General features: G+C 55.3%; 1 protein-coding gene across 2 annotated transcripts in view; it reads left to right on the forward strand.

Annotated features, from left to right (window-relative positions):
- Positions 1-20,336, forward strand: part of STX1A (syntaxin 1A) — an 88,045-nt gene that overhangs the window by 7,504 nt on the left and 60,205 nt on the right. For both annotated transcript variants that reach the window (XM_040613099.1, XM_040613108.1), the window contains exons 2-3: positions 9,527-9,604; positions 10,396-10,495. In XM_040613099.1, coding sequence (XP_040469033.1) covers positions 9,527-9,604; positions 10,396-10,495 — 178 coding nt within the window. The remainder of the gene's footprint in view (positions 1-9,526; positions 9,605-10,395; positions 10,496-20,336) is intronic.

Raw genomic sequence — 20,336 nt, forward strand, 5'->3', positions numbered from 1 at the left:
AGATCAGCTCCTGACTGGGTAGAAAAATTCCAGATCTCCTGCCCAAAATTATCTGTGTGTGTTTGTTCTTAGACCAGTGTTCTCCTGCTGATGGATGAGGTTCCTCCTCCCTGCTGCTGCTCCTCTGGCGTCCGCTGGCAGCTTAGCACTCACCGTCGGGTGCAGGGGACAAGCCTGGGCTGCACTTTGCCAACATCTGCTGCAAGATGGGGCTGAGCTTTCTGTTATTAGTGTGGTATTTCATTTTCTAGTGGATACTTACGGACCTGGGTTTCTTTTCATGGGAGCTAACTAAAAAATAATTAAAAGTAAAATCTTCTGCCCGCGTTGTCGCGCGAGTTCTCAGCAGCTCGCTGCCAGCCGTGGCCGCTTCCTGCCACACAGCACTTCTACTGTGGTGTCTGCTGCAGGTTTTCTGGTGGTGTCTTCCTTTCTCTGTCATTGCATTCAGATCTTCCATCAAGTCCTGTCAGTCTTTGGGTTTGTGGTTTATGAAACGACTGTTTGTTTTGGTTTTGCAGGAGACATTTGCCTTCTGGTGGGGCTGGTGTCTCACCTCGGTGGTGAGGTTCCTTTATATGACCTAGTCAAGAACACCAAAGAAACGTCATCCCCGTGTTTGAGCAGTCATGACTATTTGAGCAACCTGGTCTAGTGGGAGATGTGCCTGCCTGTGGCAGGGGGCTTGGATTGGAGGATCTTTGAAGGTCCCTTCCAAACCAACATGTTCCGTGAGCGTCTGTCTGTAGGCAGTGCAGTCTGACATGAAGGATAACCATTTTACTGACTGCCTTGGTTTTCATGCACTTGTAACACGGGCCAGTGGGAGCTGCAGTGCCACCTGCGTCACCTCCTCTGCCTGAGGCTTTCCTTCTCTTTTCACTAGCAGCTTCCCAGTACAGACCTCATGGTCACTGGTGAGCATCACCAGGGTTTGTTGTTGATCACAGAGCACTCAGACACCCAAAGCATGGTGGTGATCCTGGCAGAAACCTCTCCACTTGCTGACCCTGGTGAATATGCAGCGGGATGGAGAGGAGAGATGAGTGCCGTGGCTGCATGTGCTTCTGCTGCGCGTGTGAAGCTCTGGTCCACACAATAAGCATAACAAGGATGATGCCACTCTCAGAAGGATGTTAAGAAATTTATTTCAGATAAATTAAGTTTGTCTGCTGTTTTTCACCCAAATTATTCTTTAGCCACGATTGCAAATTTGTAAAGTATTGACTGTAAAGTATTGATGCCTTTCGGGTAGATCATAGTACTGTCCTTGTTCTAGAGCCGCAGGATGAGGTCCGTGAGCTCAGCTTTTTGCCCACTGCAGTATGGTGGCACCTCTGCCACCTCTGACATTTGTTCTTAGTCGTTAAGTGGATTTTTACATGCTTGCCTCTAAAACAGAGCTTGAGAGTTGACCATGGCTCTGATAAAAAGGTTGGGCTTTGTGCCAAAGGCCAGTTTTGTAATTCTGCAGTGATGGAAACCAACACCTAAGGACAAAACTCTCGGAAATCTTGCTCTCCCTTGCACCGCTGCTGTTGGAAATTAGAAACGCCTACTGACTCATGTGGATTTCATGCTAAAGTCATTGTGCCTTGAACCTTTGTTCATCAAAAAGTTGTTAGTGGGAAGTATGGGCTGGTTTTGGTGAATATTGGAATTGGACATAGCTGAGTTGAGGCCTGTGTGCTATAAAATACCCAGTTTATTCTGCTGCATAGCTGTACTATATATATAGTCTACAAAAAATGCTAGGACTGAGGCTGTAGGTAATTCAAGCCGTGGTCTCAGGTGGTTCAGCTCCCCAGGGTTCTCACAGGGGCAGATCCTCTGGCTGTCCTCATCCTCAGCCTTGACGCCACCTTCCTGAAAACCCTCTGGAGCAGGACTTTGGCCTCTGGGCTCCTGAGGAAAGACTTGGTTTGGTTGCTGCAAAATGCTCACGCAAGCCCTGAGGTGTGAAGGATCAAAGGAGACTCCCAGGATGAGGGTGGTGATAGTTGGCTGGGTAGGAGACCCATGGGTGCTTTGGACCTTGCTCGTGTGAAGCTTCAGCAGCAGAGCCACAGCGAGCTGCTCTTCTGCTGCCGAGCATCGCAGTGCTGGGCTGGGGTGTTTCCAAGGATCTGGGCATCTGTGTGCTTTAATACGTGTCCTGTAGGCTTTTTAAGATGGCAGAGAAGAGATCACAGCGCAGTTTGCTGCTGAGTTATTCTGACCTCGTCCTTCTCGGTAGTGTGTGCAGCTGCCTGCCGGAGCCGTGGGAAGGACCTGCCGCAGGAGCCCTGATGTGCTGATGGCAATACCCTGGCTCGTGGATTTGGACAGGGGAAACAGGGCGACTGGTGTTGGACCCCCATGTGCCACTCCACGTGGGGACGAAGTCCTGGCTGTGACACGCTGCTACTCAGAGAGCATGCCCCCCACAGAGCAGCCTTGTGTTGTGCGTCCCATGAGGTGCTTTGGTTTTGGGGCAGAAAGGTGGGTCATTTTGTAAGGAGAGGCAAGCCCAGATGGCTGAAATTTCTCAGGCTGGGTAGGTCGGTGTGTGTGTGGTCCAGTAAATAAAAAACCCAACGGATTCAGCCTGGAAGAGAGGTCCGCAAGCAGCATCCTGCACCAATTAGAGCTGAAGCCTTTTTTTTGCTTAACTTAATGGTCCCTGAAAGGGGGGGTAGCAGCTGTCGTGGCTTTTTCCTTTTGTTGTGCTTTTGTGAAGCTTTCCTTATCTCTGGTGGGGATGGGAGGCAGCAGGACGGCTCAGCCCTGAGTGGAGGCAGGGCTGGGGCTCTGCCTGCTGCCTGTTCGTGCACGCGGGCCGGGGATGGCCACCGGCAGGGCTCGGTGGAGGGATGTCAGGGGGTCAGCACAGTCCCCTGGGATGCAGAAGTGCCCAGCGGCAGCCGGGCACGTTGCTCCTCTGCTCTGGTATGGCTCTGCTGCCTGTACCAGCACCGCAGATGCATCTGAACATGGTCAAATTCATCTGCAACGCTAACAGAGGAGGGCAGGAGCTAAAGCCTGCGTGTAGCTACTGCTGAGATAATAGCGACCTCATTGTGCCTGGCTGCAGCTTGCCCTGCCTGCCGCCTCTTGCTTTTCAGGGGAGAACAGGCTTCCAGTCCTTTTGGTTAGTTTGTGCTCTTCTGCCATCTTCCAGCAAGTGCCTGCGGAGGGAACGGGGCTGGTTTAAACCAAAGGGATGTAATCTGTTTTGTAATGAGTTTATTAGTGGTGTCCTTGTTGCAAAACTCTCAGAGCTAGGATGCTCTGGGGTTCTGGACCATCTTCCCATCCACTGCTCTGCCTTGCAGCTCGGCTCTGCCTCAGCCTCCTCTTGGCATTTTGGCCCTTGTGGAGGGGCACCTTTAACCCTGTGAGGTGAACACTGAATCCTTTAACACTGAAGGAGCTCTGGCAGACCTGCCCTCCCCATCCCGCTCCCTGCACTCAGCAGCACTGGGAGGCATCGGTGAGGCAGCGGCTCCCAGAGCCATCCCCGCTGCTGGCACGCTGCCTGCGGTGCTGCCTGCTGCTTGGCCTCTGGTGGGCTGGAGAAATAAAAAATGCTGTGAAAGAAGGGTTATCTTCACCTACCCTATGTGGGAGGCAGAAGCCCAGAGACCCCGGGTCCCCAGTGCTGCCTGAAAGTGCCCAAGACAGGAGCAGGTGTTGAGGGAAGCTGATCAAAACCCTCCTGCCCTTCTGCTCCAGATGTGCCAGTGGCACAGGACCCACATGTCAGTGATGCAGGCAGCGATCAGCACTGCTACGGTACCTATACACATAAAGGGGGCAATGCCCCAGACCCACCAAGGCTTCAGAGCAGTGGAGCTGCTTGCTGGCTGCTTGTGTTAATTAACTTGGGCTCATTGCCTGCTGTAAGCCGTTTTCAGAGCTAGTCTCACCTGAGGCACGTAGACTTGCAGTGCTTTGCTGTGGCTCTGTTTCCTCTTGCCCCGTGAGGAGTCTTGGGGCAGCTTTTGCTGCCTGAGGTTGCAGCATGTCGATTGCGCCCAGTGGGTGCAGAGATAGCTGGGTGCCTGTTTTGGCAGCTGAGAAGCACCAGGAGGATGGCGTGCCCGTCGTTCTTGCATGATGTCGGGAGTGCATGCTCCTCGCCTGTTGCTGGCAGGCAAGCCTGGGCTTTTGGGAGCTGTGAATTCTTTGCTGCTTGTGTTGAACAGCACCAGCAGGTAGCTCTGACCTAGACCTGAGGTTTCCATGTGGCTTTGAAAGCCTGGGATGCTCACGACTGGGATGTGTGAAGCCAAAACGCTGTTGGGTGGGTGGACACTTTAGGTTTTCTTAGGAAAGGTATTTTGGTTTCATTTCTACTTCGGCAGCAGTGTATGGGGAGACACTTCAAGCCTGGGGGGAGAGTGCCTGTGAGGGCTGGCAGTGTGCCTGGTCCAAGCCTCAGCGTGGAGGGAGACACTGGAAGGAGGTGACCCTTCAGTGCCTTGCATCCCAGGGGGCTGTGCCCGCCTGTGGGCATCTTCTCCCCCTGGAGTCCTGGTTAGCCCCTTAGCTAATGCTGCTGCTGCCTCCCTTGCGCGGGGGTGTCAGGTCAGGGGTGGTAGGGCCAGGCGATCCACCTGACGCTGTGTGTTGGGACACGCTGTGTGTTGGGACACGCTGTGTGTTGGGAAGCGGTGTGGCAGGGAGGGTATTTCCAGTGACGTGGGTTGGACAGATGGTGCCCTTCTCCAACCCAGAGTGACATGTGCCCTCCTGACCAGCAGGCTCCATCCTTCTCATTTCCTCTTTGCTGGGCTTCCAGCTGGGTTTTTGTGCTGCTCTCCCCGCACACAGCAGGGCAGTGCCGCGTTCAGTGCCTGCCCTAAATAACCATTGCCCTGGCTGTGCATCAGCGCTCTGTTGTGCCTGGGGGGCAAGCTGCCCTGAAAATAGAAGTGCCTCCAACAAGGGCTGTGTGTGGCTTTGGCAGAAACCCTCTCCCTGGGTGGTGGGTTGCCTTCCTCCAGGATTTCTGGGTCCAACAAACGGCAGGGTCCGATGGGCAGCAGGGGTGGGACCAAGCAGTGGTGTGGCATCCTGCATGCAATGAGCCAGGACCATTTTGCATGTGGAAGGGACAGGCAAGAGGTGACAAGGAGATGGGCATCTTCGTGGGTGGCATGCTAACCTGCTGCCTTTCCTCTGCTGCCAGTACTCTCTGGCCTGCCTGGTCATGGGACAAACCTGCATTTAAAATTAACGACAAGGAATGCTTTCCTCCCAGGCTTGAAAAAGAGGCTCGGAATTCCTGAATATTAAGATCCTGCCAGAATGAAGGCAAGAAAAGCTGCTGTAGGCTTGGGGGAAGTGGTGATGGAGGTGCCTTTTTCCTGTGCAGGGCTGCAGAGGCTCCCTGGTGCTTACCATAGTTGATCTCCCTGGGAGGGGGCTTTCATAGCATCACAGAATGGTTTGGGTTGGAAGGGACCTTCAAAGATCATCCAGTCCAACTGTTACCGAAATCTCGGGATGAAGAACTTATCGACACCAATGTGATGTAGATAAGCAGACACTTCTTTATTGACGGCCGGGTGCGTGAGCGAGTCCTCTCACGATCAACGCACACCAAGTCTCAAAATCGGACACCATATATAGAACTTATTCATACATATTCATTAAGTATTCATGCATAATCATATTTCCCATAAATCATTTACATATTCTCCTCCTATATCCGATTCTGTGCAGTAATGCTTAGAAAGGTCTAGAAATGGGTCTGGGGTACGATTTGGGTAGGTGGTATATGAGTCAGTGGTTGCGATCTCCCCCTGCCCGAATTACCTTTTACTAAAGTTCATGGTTTCTTGGCAGGTAACCACAAGCTGTTCCAGCAGTTTACTGTGCAACTATAAGTTTCATTAAAATATATTTCTTATCCTTCTATATTTCTATTTTATAAAATAATTTTATAAAATCAAATAATCAAATAAAGTCAATCAATCTTAACTTATTGGCAAATCTCTCGCCATAGGCAGGGCCCCCTCCCCCCAGCCCAGGCTGCTCCCAGCCCCGTCCCACCTGGCCCTGACCCCTGCCAGGGATGGGGCACCCACAGCCGCCCTGGGCAGCCTGTGCCCGTGTCACCACCCTCGTGGTGCAACATTCCTTGCCTCCGTCCAGCCTAAACCTACTCTCTTCCAGTTCAAAGCCATTGCCTTGTGCTGGGGACCCCAGAGCTGGAGCAGCACTGCGGGGGGCTGTGAGGAGAGCGGAGCAGAGGGGGAGCATCCCCTCCCTTGAGCTGCTGGTGATGCAGCCCAGGAGGTGCTTGGCTTTCTGGGCTGCAAGTGCACGTTGCTGGCTGATGTCCCATTTGTCACCCACCAGTTTGTCCCAGTCCTTCTCCTCAGGGCTGCTTTTCACCCCTTTTCCTTTGATCCCTTTCTGTAGATGATCATCCTGCTGGGTGCATGGCAAGGTGGTCCAGGGCTGCAGGCGGGTACTGTCCCCTGTGTCCCCTGGCAGAGCTGCTCTGCACACAGAGCCCCGCAGGCTGTCTGCCCTCACCGGGGCTGCAGTGCTGCCCTGACCCCCACCAGCCCCTGCGCTGTGGGGTCTGCCTCCAGGCAGGGTGATGTGCGGGGCCTCGTGCCCTGAGGTGCAGGGATGAGCCAGTCTGTCTGTGGCAGGTGCTGGGGATGGGTTGGGTGGTGGGAGGAAAAGCTTCATGACATGGTGCTGGAGTCAGCAGGGCTGGAAGGAGCACAGCAGTGGTACGGTTGGTGCAGGAGGTCAACTGGAAAAACAGCCTCATTTCCTCTGAGAAACCTCCCCAAAATGCAGCTCGCCATCCAGCAGCCTAATCGTTGCTCTGAGCTAATGAAGAAGACACCTCACCACTGAAATCCCACCTGTGGAGACCATTGCTTGTGGGGGCTGTCAGGGATGTCCTTGTTGCTGATATGAAGAGGCTGGGCAGGGTGGTGGGAAGGAGGATGCTGTGACCTGGGAGCTCGTGTGTCCAGAGTGGCATTTGCTTTGGTGGCTGCATCTTCCATCACTCGCAACGTGTGTCCCCAGGCTCTGTTGGCTTTATGTATTTCTGAGGTCCTTGGAGCCGGGTGTAGGTGGGAGTTTGTGACCACGTGCGCTGGATAATGCCAGCGTAAGGCAGGCAGAAACTGTGCCTGTTTGTGTGTGCTGGCAAAATGTCCCTCACTCTGTGCAGGAGTTAAGGGTGTTGTAAGATGGGGTACCACCCATCTTAACTGAAGGCAGTTGATGCTTTAAATCAAGCATGGCACAAACCAAGTGTGATTTCTAGTGGCATGTAAACTGAAATGCAAACGTGAATGGTAGCTACATCCATGTAGCAGGCATTCATCCATGTAGGCATCCTTCCTAGCTTTAGATGATGCTTTTTAACCTTGGTGGTGTGTCTTCTTGCTCACAGGCTGTGGGTGCTGGGGAAGCACCTGTGGTGCTCTGGGAGTAATGGAGCAGCTCTAGGCATTGCTCTGGGTTCATTTGTAGACCCCAAGTGGACCTTTGCTTACAGCCAGTAGTGACTATGCTGGTGCAGCCAGGCTGGCTCGCAGGCTGAACGAGTGACACAGCACTGGAGCTGGGGCTTGAGGGCAACCGCCGTCGTTTTGCTAAGATGGGTTTGAGTGAGGTTGGAGCAGCAGTGGCAGGGGACAGGGAGGAGGAGAGGGTGCAGGTCCCTCCAGCCTCGCTGCCTGGTGGCATCGAGGTGCAGGAGGGGTGTAACAGAGCCCATGGCCATATCCTGGCCCTGAGGCCGTGTGGCTGGTGTTGGACTTGACTGTGCACCCAGCTGTGTGCTAAGCCTGAGTCTTGCTCTGGCTCTCGGTGCTGGGCTGTGACCATTGTTGGGGAGTGGGAGAGGCTTGTGTGGACCTGGTGTGAGAGCAAAGTGCCGAATTTGGAGGCAGAAGGCTTCAGGGAAGAAGCTGGGTCCTGCCTGATGCAAAGGGCATTGCCTTCTGCAGGGAGTGTACGGCTTCCTGGCCGGTGTCCGAAACAGCATGGCCAGCAGGGCCGGGGCAGGGATCATCCCAGTCTGGAGGCTGCAACCTGAATCCTGGGTTCAGTTTTGGGCCCCTCACTACCAGAAGGACGTAGGGGCACCGACCTCGTTCCTGGTCCGTACTCCCAGCACAGCAGTGTGCTTTTAGCAATGCAGGGAAGAGATCCAAGTCAAAGCAAGAGAAGGCTCTAGGTGCTCATCCTCAGGTTGATCTCACCCAGCTCCATCAAAATCTAAATGCACCGACCTGTTCCCAGGCTGGTGGCTTCTGCCATGCCCCAGCCTCGCTGTGCAGGCACCTCCCGCCGCTGACCCCTTGCGTGGGTGCCCGGTTGGGGCCAAAATGGCCAGATTCTGAGTTCCCAGCTTCAGGGAACATTTAGTCTTTGTGCCCACAGAGTGGTGGGGTAGGGACAGCAGCTCATCTGTTTTTCCTTGGCAGGGTGAGATTTTTACTTGGATCATGGTAGCCTTCCAATCTCAAGGTCTTTGGATAAGCATTTTGTGAAGTCATTACCAAAGCAAAGGGTGCCATGAGGGTGGCAAGGCTGAGGTCTCCCCTGGGTGACCACCCAAATCAGTCACCCTAGGCTGAAAAGACAATTTTAGGGGGAAGGATAGGTATTGCACCTGGCTTATTTCAAGGCAAGACTCTGCAGACTGCATTGGCTAGCTCCCTGCAAAGGGGCCACAGGGTGATGTGTAACCATCTGCAAAATGCGGGACAATTATGAGATGAGCAGAGACAGTCCTCTCTTTTAGATCTTCTCCATTCCACTGGATCATTCTCTCTAGTGGACTTGGAGTAAGAAAAAACTTTTCCACCCCATTGATTTTCCATTTCCCTCCATCATGTATCTGCTTTGGGTAATAATCTTTTAAATGTCTGCTTATACAGAGGACTGTAATTTTTCTTTCCCCTGCAAGCTTACATCCTCTGCCTCACTGGGACAGGAGGTGTTTTTGTCTCTGGTGACAATGACACACATGCTTCTGCAGACAAAGACAACCCTTCATTTGCCTGCTGTGGCTTTACTAGTTCTGTTGTATTTTCTGTTCTCTCCCATCTTTCCTGCACTCCACAGCATCCCTCGTGCTTTCCCATCGCAGCATCCTTTCTGTTTCTCATTACTGCTGCTTGCAGAGCTGTTGTGCTTACTATGCACAGCTGAGGATCGTTCATAAAGTTCCCTCCTCCAGCTCTCTGTAAACGCATAGGTGTTATAAATCTTACTCTGTGCTTGCCAGGGGAGGCCATGCAGTGTGGCAGCTGGCTGCAGTCGTGTTTTGCGTCGTGCCCTTATTGCTGGAGCTGGCAGTCCTCGGCTCCCTCGCTGTCTCTAGTGCTCTGGTGTGGCAGCGCCTGGGGCATCCTATGCTCTGGCTGGCATTTGCCCCAGCTCCTGGGAGCTAGTGAGCAAAGGAGAAGGGGAAGATGCCCCTGAAGAGCTCCTGAAATGGAGCCGCAAACTTAGCAGGGAGCACTTGTTGATGCCTCTCTCTGTGTCGTTGCAGGCAAAGGACAGTGACGACGATGATGAAGTCACTGTCAGTGTGGATCGGGACCGCTTCATGGATGAGTTCTTTGAGCAGGTGAGACATTTGTTTCTCCATTGCAGCTTTAAAGCTAGTTCAGACCTTTCTGTTAGCGCTGGAGCAGGTTGTGGGGCTGCAGTACAGGCTCCCACTGTGGGTGGGGAGCAGCAGGTGAGGTGGAGATGGGGGTCCTGCCCTGGCTGATGCTGCTTAGCTGATGCTCAGGGTCCTTGGGGATTATGCTCAGACGACTGATGAGTAGGAACCAGGCTTCCACGCAGGCCTGAGGCTGTCCTGGTCTTACCTGGCCCTATGGATGCTTTGCTGCTCCACCTGCTGCTCCAGAAACCAGTGGCGCAGCTGGGCCGGGTGGCCAGTCAGTGGGAGCAGGTGAGCCTTGCAGCCTGCCTGCCTCCAGCCTGCTGCTCAACTGGACCAGCTCTCAAACCTCTTCTGAAAGCACCTCTGTGGAGCAGAAGTTTCTGCATGGGATTGATTTAATTTTGTGCCTCTCGTTACCAAACAAGAGGTTGTCTTCTGGCATGTGGGTGGCTGTAAGATCTGCGCGTGGATTTTTAGCACACCCTTAGCATGGCATGTGTGTAGGGGGTGTTAAAATGTATCTGTGCAGGCAATGGAACGGGGAAGGAAAAAAATCTCATGTGCAGATGGAGGAAGATGAGCAAAGTGTGGTGTGAGTTGAAGGAGAAGACAGAGCTAGAGAGTGGGCATCCTGGCAGGCAGAGGGCACAAGTAGAGGTTCCCCCTCAGGGATGCTGGTGTGCCTTCTTGTAGTCCAGAAGGTCTCTCACAGCACAGGGGACCTAGCTTCTTGTCTGTCTCCACAGGTGGAAGAAATTCGAGGGTTCATCGATAAAATTTCGGAGAATGTGGAGGAAGTGAAGAGGAAGCACAGTGCCATTCTTGCTTCGCCCAACCCTGATGAGAGTGAGTGAGCCATGATCTCCCTGTGTCCCCGTGGGCACGTGGCTGGGCTGGGCTGGGCTGCTCGTGGGGTGGACAGGTCGGGCTGAAATCCCCTTGTCTTCAGGTGACCATGGCTGGAAAGCCACAAGCTGCTGAGGTGGCTGATGGCTGGGGCGAGGGAGGGCTGGGACCTGCGTGGGCAGGAAGTGGAGGGTTGAGTGATGGCTTTCTGACTTTGAGAGGTGGTGAGAGTCCAATGAGGCTGCTGGAGGAGAATTCCTGAAGGATGGGGCAGTGTGGAGGCTGAAAAGAGCAAATGGCTGGTTTGATGCTGGTTGGTTGTTGTCTTGCCCTGGGCTGTGTGGGTTGGGTACGTGGATGAGGCAGCACTTGCAGAGCTGGCTGAGCATTGCCTGCTTGGCACAGAAATGGTGCAGCTCTTCTCTGAGCCCTCAGAGTGCACTTGTGATCCTGCCCTCTCTGTCCTGAAGGACATTTTGTGGTGGCTGGCCAAAGAGTCTGTAGCTTTCAGACCTTAGTGATCAATCGCTGTTTCTTTCCCAGTCTTGTGTTTCTAAGAAGAGGTTTGTTGCCAGGATCAGAAGTTAAGGATTGCAGCACCCAGGAGGTGGCAACATTTGAGAGTCTGTGGGATCCGACAAGGTTAGAGCTGTGGGTGATGAGTTCCCCTGTCCCCAGGTGGAGCAGTGCATCTCCCAGGGGAGCCAGAGGAGCTGGCACTGGCAGAGCACCTGGGGCTGGTGGGGTCAGCTGGGCTTCCCGAGGGCAGAGGTTTTCCAGCTTTGCTGTCTGCAAACTCCTCGTTGGGGAGCAGGTGGGACCCGAGCTGTGCAGGGGAGAGCAGGGCTGAGCACAGCCGGGTGGAGATGCTTACCAGTGGGGATGGACCAGGGGTCTGCGGCTGCATCAGGACCGACCATACGAGATGGCTCCAAGCTGTTGGCAGCCCTTGTCGTCGGCAAAGGCGTTGCTTTCGTGGGCCAGCGAGCGATTGCTGAACGCTGCTTGTGCCCTCCCAGCTGCAGTAGCCCTGATGCAAGGGTGTGCGTAGGGGCTTGGAAGGCTAAGACCAGGTCTCTGTCTTGCCATCTCCCCTCCTATCCACTTCTCATCATTTGCCCAGTGCAATTTCACATCTGCTTGTATCCAACTGTGAATTGTTTCTAGAGGTCCCAGGAGGCTCTATGTACACACATTTTCTTGTGCCCAGCCCTGTGTCAAATCAGTAGGTATTGCTAATTGCTTGGAAGAACGTGGCCCTTACTAAATTGTCTCATGCTCCCCTCTACTGGCAGTTGCTCCTCAGCTAAAATTTATTTGGCCAAGCCTGAAATTGAGGGATTTTCTCAAGGGAATTCACATGTCTCAGACTGTTGTTCAATCATCCTCCAGGCTCTTTTGGTCAGTGCTTGCACTGTGAGATTTTGCAGTGTTTCTGTTTGGGTGTTTTCAGGGAAGAGCGGTCGTTGCCTTCCTGCTGGCTGCTGGGCTCATGCAGCGTGTGTCGGGACAGTGTCCGCTCAGGGCTCAGCCAGAGCTCAGGCTGCAAAGGGCACTTGTGGCCTAAAAGCATAATAATCTATTTAAAAGTCTTAGATGTGCAATGAACAAAATATGGTGACGTTGATGTGCCTTCCAGAAGCATCCAGGATGTTGGGAGTGCTTTTGGTTTTCTTTTAAAGTGTTACTTTGCTTTAGTATTGCAGAAGATGCAGTTTATAATGCCAAAAATTGATTGGGCAGTGAGAGCAGGGCCCACGTCTTCTTTAGGAGTTAGTGTTTTGTAATATTGTGGCGTGTCCAGGAGGTGCGGTGGGTCTGATCAGATGCTCAACAGTAGATAGGCTCACAGAGTGGTTTGGGTTGGAAGGGACCTTCAGAGACCACCCAGTCCAACCCCCCTGCTGTGGGCAGGGCCCCCTCCCCCCAGCCCAGGCTGCTCCCAGCCCTGTCCCACCTGGCCCTGACCCCTGCCAGGGATGGGGCACCCACAGCCGCTCTGGGCAGCCTGTGCCCGTGTCACCACCCCCGTGGTGCAACATTCCTTCCCTCTGTCCAGCCTAACCCCACCGTCATTCAGTTCAAAGCCATTGCCTTGTGCTGGGGACCCCAGAGCTGGAGCAGCGCTGCGGGGGGCTGTGAGGAGAGCGGAGCAGAGGGGGAGCATCCCCTCCCTTGAGCTGCTGGTGATGCAGCCCAGGAGGTGCTTGGCTTTCTGGGCTGCAAGTGCACGTTGCTGGCTGATGTCCCACTTGTCACCCACCAGTCTGTCCCAGTCATTCTCCTCAGGGCTGCTCTCCATCCATCCGTCCATCCATCCATCTGTCTGTCCATCCATCCATCCGTCCATCCATCCATCCATCCACACACCCACCCCTGCCCCCCAGTCTGTGCTTTGTGTATGAGCTGGATTTACCCACCTGCCCGGTGGAGGTGCTGGGCTTGGTCCATGTCATACGGAAGGGCTTATTCCTCCTCTCCCCTCCCTTCCTGCTGATCCCTCTTCTGGCTGCACAGACTGTTCTCGACTCCAAGTTGCCGCTGCTGCCTGGGCTTATTTTGGCGCCTGGTGGGTGGGCAGCTGGCTGGCTTTGCCATCTTGCCAGCGTGGTGGCAGCCCCCTGCCTGCACCTTGCAGCTCTGGTGGGCTCCCACCTGGTTTTGGGGGGACGGGGAGAGTCTCCCCACTGAGTGGCTCCATGCTGCAAGTTGGGCAGCATCAAGCTGGGGCTTGGGTGGGCTTGGAGCAGCCAAGGGGCTGCATTGCTGCTTGGGTCAGGGCTGTCGTTGCTGCTGCTCCTGACCTGAGTCACAGCTCCTGATAACCTGTTCCTAAAATCCTTCCCGGTGAGCTGCTGCATCTGTTGTCGCTTCTGGCGCTTGAAGCAGGCTGTTTGTCCTTGGTCCTTGGTCTGGGCCGCTTCCCAGAGGAGGTGGCTTTGAGTGGAAAGTTGCCAGCTAGAGAGGAATGAAATTATGTTGGTTTTTTGGTTGTGTTTTTTTTGGTTTTTTTTGTTTTTTTTTTTTCCTGGAGCGGTTGGGAAGGACTTCTCTGCCATTGGTCTTCTCCATGCATCGCATCCCTCCCCATGGCCATGCTCCTCGTCTCCTCGTCACTGCGTTATGTAATGGATGCTGTTTGCTGAATGAATCGCCTCTGGGAACATAAATCTTCAAATCTGTAGTCGTGTCTTTCAGCCTGTCAGCTCGGTCCATCTCCACAGGCTTTGGCAGACCCAACAGGTATTTCAAACCTGGAAGCAGGTCCATTACGGCTCTGCACCAGGCCAGAAGGGGAGGTTCAGCTCTGTGTACACTTGACCTCCAGTTTCATAATTTAAGCTGTGCAGACTCGAGGTGGTGGCTGTGGGCACCAGGGCACAGGTCCTGGGTGACACTGCTCAGGCTCTCTGTTGGAAGAGATTTGCGTTATCTGCAGAGTGGCCTCTGTAATTCCTAGCAGACCATCTCCTGGCAAAGAGACATGCCAGGTGGTCAAGGAGACAAATCATAGCTGCTCACCTCTGTCTACTGCATTGAAGCAACAGTGGCTCGTGCCAAAAAGGCAATTTGGAGTTGCCTTGGTGCCTGGGCTCTGGCCGGACACCTCTGAGCAGGCTCTGTGCTCTCGTGTAAGCGTAACCTGGCTGCTCACCAGGTCCCTTTGGTAGCTGTCATGGCTGGAAGCCCACTTCGTTCAGAGGAGATGCTGCTCAGGCACTGCTGGGAGGGAGGGAGGCTGCAGCTGTTCCTGCTGGAGCTGCCCTCCTCGGGCACTGGTTTTCTAGGGGTACGTTACCCCTGGTGCGTGGTCCCACCAGGGCAGAGAAGAGACCTGAAGACAGGAGTTGCAGTCACGTTATGTGGGAGGCTTCAGGCTCGGGCTTGTTTGATGCTCCTTCAGGAGGAGCGGTGTGAGAGGACAAACAAGTTTCAAGGAAAAGCCTGACTGTTCTCAGGCCTCTTTGCGCTCCTCCACCCACGGTGCTGCTTCTCCCAGCTTCCCTGGGATGGGAACTCGGAGCCAACCGAGACTTCAACAGACCTTGAGGATGGAAGTGAGAGGAGCAGGGGCTGGGATGAAGGAAGAGTGGGCCTAGCCCAGCAAGGGACCTGGCAAAGGGTGCCCTGGCATGTCCTGCACACAGAAAACAAAGCAGCGTGTTACCCCATTCACCGTGCTGCTCTGGCCCTGATCTGCAGCCTCACTGATGCTGCCCCTGCCACAGTCATGTCCCGCTCAGGTCTGGCCAGGGGAGGTTTTTGGTGCAGGCAGGGGGTTCGTCCTCTGTGCAGTGCAGGAGCATGGCAAAGCTGGCTCCAGCTCCCCAGCCTGAAGTAGGAATAAACCCACAGAGTGGTGTGGGTTGGAAGGGACCTTCAGAGATCACCCAGTCCACCCCCCTGCCATGGGCAGGAACATCTCCCACCAGCCCAGGCTGCTCCCAGCCCTGTCCCACCTGGCCCTGACCCCTGCCAGGGATGGGGCACCCACAGCCGCTCTGGGCAGCCTGTGCCCGTGTCACCACCCTCGTGGTGCAACATTCCTTCCCTCTGTCCAGCCTAAACCTACTCTCTTCCAGTTCAAAGCCGCTGCCCCTTGTCCTGTCGCTGCAGGCCCTGGTCAAAGCCTCTCCCCATCTTTCCTGTGTGCCCCCTTGAAGCGCTGAGCGGTCGCAGGAAGATGTGCCCGGAGCCACCTCTTCTCCAGGCTGCACAACCCCAACTCTCCCAGCTTTTCTCCAGGGCAGAGGTGTTCCAGCCCTGGGGCCAATTTGGTGGCCTCCTGTGGACCCGCTGTACCAGGGCCACATCTGCCTTGTGCTGGGGACCCCAGAGCTGGAGCAGCGCTGCGGGGGGCTGTGAGGAGAGCGGAGCAGAGGGGGAGCATCCCCTCCCTTGAGCTGCTGGTGATGCAGCCCAGGAGGTGCTTGGCTTTCTGGGCTGCAAGTGCACGTTGCTGGCTGATGTCCCATTTGTCACTCATTGGTATCGCCCCCAGTCCTTCTCCTCAGGGCTGCTCTCTATCCCTCCCCCCCTCCCTAGCTCCTCCCTAGCTCCTCCCTAGCTCCCTCCCTCCACCGACCCCTGCCGCCCCCCCCCCCCGCCCCCCTCCCCGCCCTTCCCAGTCTGTGCAGGTACTGGGGATTGCCCTGACCCAGGTGCAGGACATTGCACTTGGCTTGGCCTGGTTTGATGGCAGTGTGGAATGGATTCGAGAGACATAAAATGGTGAGTGATGCAGGGAGGTTGCTTACTGCACCTCCCAGAGCAGGGCTCGGGACAGGGAGGATGCCAGTGCAGCTGGTGGGTGGCAGGGTCCCCACCAGCAGTGGTGGTTCTTCAACCTCCGCAGGGTTGTAGGGGCACGGTGTGGCAGCAGAGCTCCCTGCTTGCTGCAGGACCCAGGGAACACACACTTTGCTGGGCTTTGCTTGTTTGAGGAGGGGGAGTGGGGAGCCCCATCTTCCTCCCCTGTAACTGCCCCTGCTACCTCCAGCACCAGGAGCAGTGGTCCTGCTGCGCGCCTGCCGCCTCCTGCCACGGCTCTGAGGGAAACGAGGTGATGCTGAAACAAGAAGCCGTGTCCTGACAAAGGTGTGCTTGGTTGTGCTGGCAGTGGCACACATGGGAGGGCATGGGCACCCGTGGGGACGGCAGGGAGGAGGTGCCGTCTGCTGCCCTGGCTCTCAGCATCCCGCATTCTGCTCCTCTGCCTCCTCTGTGCAGGTCCCTAAGGGGAAGGTGTTCTCAGGCTCTTTGCAGCCCGTGCCCAGTGCAGCTACGGCAGCAGATGGCCCCACAGCTCTGCTGGCCCTGCCTGGCATGAGATGGAGAAACTGGAGGGGTGCTTGGTGCAGGAGCGGAGCTTCCTCTGCCCACCAGGGAGGTCCAGGAGCTCCTGCAGAGTGTCTCTAACACCTTGCATGGCTTGGGCGTTCCAAGCAGAGCTGTGCTAATGGTGCTAGTGGTCATTGCGGCAATGCCATCCTGTGCTCAGGGGCTGCCTCGGGTGGCTGCATCCTGTCTCAGTGTCACACAGAGATGCTTTTTGTCACCATTTCACACATTTCTCCAGTTCCATCTTGAATAAGTTTTGTTTCTTCTCCTGATAATTCTTGTTGAAGGGCCACTCTAGGACTTAACCTCCAGTGGTCAGGAACCATCTTCTCATTTCCAGCCTGAGTCTATTTATGATCGATTTACATACCGACGTCATCCCAAGAACAAATATATTTAGCTGAAATAGCTGTTTGCCCTTCTGGCTTTGTCCTGTTGGGTCCATGCAGCAGCTCAGTTGTTTTGCAAGGGCTTTGCACAATCCCTGCTGTCCCTGTCACCTGCCTCAGCCCTGGTTTTGAAGGGTTGGAGTACCCTGAGGTGTGAGGTCTCCAGGATGTTTGGGGGGCCCTGGCTGCTGGTCAGCATTTCTTGAGATTTTCAGGCTGTGTTGCCCTTTTCTTACCTTGTCGTGTTGCTATCTCTTTGGAAGTTGGGGTCTGTCTGTGTGGGATGGGCCAGAGCTTCCCATGTCCTGGTGGTGGGTGCTGGGTCTGGGCACCTGCAGGCGATGAGTGTTTGAAGGAGATGGACAGTGTGAGGGTTGGCAGGTCACGGTGGCACCTATGTGTGTTAGCAAGAGGCTCAGCTGTATGTTGGGTTGTGGAGATGGTTGTCCAGGGAATGAACAGTTCAGCTCTCCCTGGTGTCTCCAGGGAATCCCTAGCAGAGCTGGGATACAGGTTGGCAGAATGCCTGCCTTCCGCGCTAAGCCAGCCCAGCACCTCCTGGCACTGATTCGGTGGGTGCTGCGGGGTGCAGGTGGAGCAGGGATGAGCACGGGTGCAGGGATGCTCATGCTGTGAGTGTAGGGATGCTCACACTGGTCCTCACCTTCCCTGGCCACTGCTGCCTCTCAGCACGGACCTGTGTGAGGCTCCCACAGCCTTGTGCGCAGCACGGTGCCACTTGCTGCCAGACCTTGGGTGCTGCCCTCAGGAATGGGAGATAGGGACTTTCTGTGCATCATCCTAGTGCCAGAGCAGGGGTGCCTGCGACATCTCTGCCCTCTCTCCCTTGTGCCTGTGTGGCTTTTTATTTCATGTCCCCTTGATGAGTTATGTATTAGTCCAGGTGAGATTCCCTTTTACCATGCAGCAGCTGTGCAGTCCCTCTGCACACCCCAGCTTCACGATTGCTGGCACCTATTGTCTGCTCTGTCATCCTGAGCAACACTGGGTGATCTGCAACGCCAAGTGAATGCAGAGTAAATATCAATTAACTGTAGTGTGATTCACGGCAATGTAGAAAAAAAAGAATAAAAAATCAGCTGCTCTGTAATTATATTTGGCTTAATTTAGATTGGTTAGCGGTGCTCCTGGAAGATGTGCTATTGCTGCCACGAGATGCAACTTTTGCTGGAAAACTTTTATCTCCTTTGGGTTGTGCACCCCGTTGCATCGCGGAGCCCGTTTCACGGTGGGAAACAATACTTACTGCTGGCGGTACTGCTGTCTCTGTTGTAGCGTGGGAGGGCTCCGGTGGCTCCTTGGCTTTGCATGTCTTGCAGCAGCGTAGCCCCAGGATGGTACTGCAGCCCCTGTTCTTGCTGTGTCCTGGGTGGTTTGGGAGAGAGCAACTGGCAGGAGCGAGCAGCCCTGGGGATGAGGGGACACGGGGCTGTCACTGTCCTGAGCCCTGCTGCGTGTCGCACACTCATGTCCTTCTCCACTGGCTCCTCCTGTCTGCATGCGAGTCTGGCCCTGCTGCCCACCCTGCGTCTCTGCCCTCGCACTCGCCGGCCCGGGCTGGCGCCTGAGCCGTGGCTGGGGTGCGGGTGGGTGGGTGAGCCGGGCTGTGCCGGGGCTGTGCCGCACTGCTGGCGCTGGTGTCACCGTGAGGCTGCCTGAGTTGTTTGGCCTGGAGAGGTTGGAAAGAGGGAGGAAGAAGGGAAAGGAGCAAAAATGAGAGGGAATATGGCTGCTGTGCCCCTTGTAGTACTGGCTGGAAGAGTTTAGCCCTTATTGCCCAGCAGGCTGGCCAGGCCCGGGCTCTTCCAGCCAGCAGCGGGCTCAGCAGGCTGGGTGGCTGCCCAGGACACATGGGTGTCCTTGAGCTCTCCTCACCTCTCCCTGCTGGATTCGTAGCAGTTGGTGCTGGCTGGGCCTTGGGTGATGGGGGGAGAAGAGGAGCCGGGAGCCCTGCTCCGGTGGGCAGCGAGCTGGTCTGTGGCACCGGCCCCAGTGGGTGCGGTGCTGGGTGGCAGGGGGACACGCACTGCTGTGGCACCACTCCTGGGTGATGCTTGCTTTTGACTCCAGCCTGCAGTTGAGTTTCTCTTGCCTGTTTACAGCAGGCAGCATCCCCTCCCCATCCCCTTCTGTGCTCCACGTGGCATGAGAATTACTGTGGTTTCTAATGCTCTTAGCTCTCAAGCTTGGCGTTGGTGGGGCAGGCAGGGAAGGGGGGCTTGAAGGCCAAAGGGTGAAAGCAGAAACTTGAGGCTGATTTGGGAAGCACTGGGAAAAGGGAACGGCAAGATCAGGGCGTTGGTTGCAGCCTGGCATCTGCGTGGCAAGCGGGTGAGCCCTGCCCCACATGCCTGTGTGCACCCTGGCTTTTGAAGCACTAACGCTCTTCAGAGCCACGTCCCCGCTGTACGAGTGGCCGTGTCACCCAGCAGTGTGGCTCAGTGCACAGCAGTGTGCCCTCGCCTTGGGGCTGGTGCACCACAGGGTGCCGAGGGTGCTGCCTGCACTGGCAGCAGAGGGGCAGAGACCCCAGGGTGGGGTAGGATGCTCTCTTGCAGACCTCATCCAAACACAGCAGTGTAAGCTTTGCAGCTAGATCTCGGCTTTCTCTTGCTAAATCTCTGTTGTCTCGGTGTTAACACCGAGGGATAATCTGTTATTTGCAGAAATGAGTTTAGGAAGGCTGAGATGAACAAGCCGTAAATCCTGTTACTGCTTTCCCAGGACTGCTTTGGTACTGCTGCACGCCGCATCGCAGGGACGGCTTTGTGCTCTCTAGGCAAGCTGGGATCAGGGGCACAGCCTGGACCTGGCCAGCAGGGAAGGGCAAGGGCACGGGCAGGAGGGTGGCCAGAGACGCTGTGATCTCCTGGGTCCACAGCATCACCTTGGTATCATGCCGTGGGCACTGCTGCAGCAAGGGGCTCCTACTGCAGCAGGGTTCAAGGACTGGCTTTACAAAGCTATAACTGATTTATTGATGGATGAAGAAGTCAGGGATGGTAAATTGGAAACTGCTGAAAACAGCTGGAGGAGGAATTACTGATAAAAACCCATCGTGTTTCAAGCAACTGGGAAAACAGCAGTTGTGCATGTGTCTTTGGGTAACCTTCACCCATGTGTGGCGGGCTGGTGTGCGTGGTTGTATTTCAGGTGGAAGGAGGGGGTGGAGGAGTCGATTAAAGCTGTGGGGGGAAGCAGGCACACAGAGCAGGAAATCTGAGCTCTGAAGGACCCTGAGAGCTTTTAGAGTGCAGAGAAAGAGGAGCAGAGCTAGGAGCTCGTGTGAGCCAGGTCCGGAGGAGGAGGTGGGACAGTCTCCACTGGCACCGTTTGGCAGGGCTGGCCAGGCAGGCAGCCATGTGCTGGGGAGCGGAGGCTGTGGCTGCAAGCTGGGAGACTTTACGCTAGACAAGGCTGGTGTTTGCCTCAAGCGGCTTCCCTTACCCCTTGGGTTGTGCCATGTCCAGGCTGTGGTGGTCAGGAACGGGGCGTCCCTGGGTCTGCTGTGTTGTCCTCTGGAGCGAAGGGATGCAAGTGCTGCCGCCAGTTTGGCTGCCCACAGTTTGAGAGCAGTGTGCATCAGCTGA

This window comes from Falco naumanni, chromosome 1 (assembly GCF_017639655.2).
Source record: "Falco naumanni isolate bFalNau1 chromosome 1, bFalNau1.pat, whole genome shotgun sequence".
Lineage (NCBI taxonomy): Eukaryota > Metazoa > Chordata > Aves > Falconiformes > Falconidae > Falco > Falco naumanni.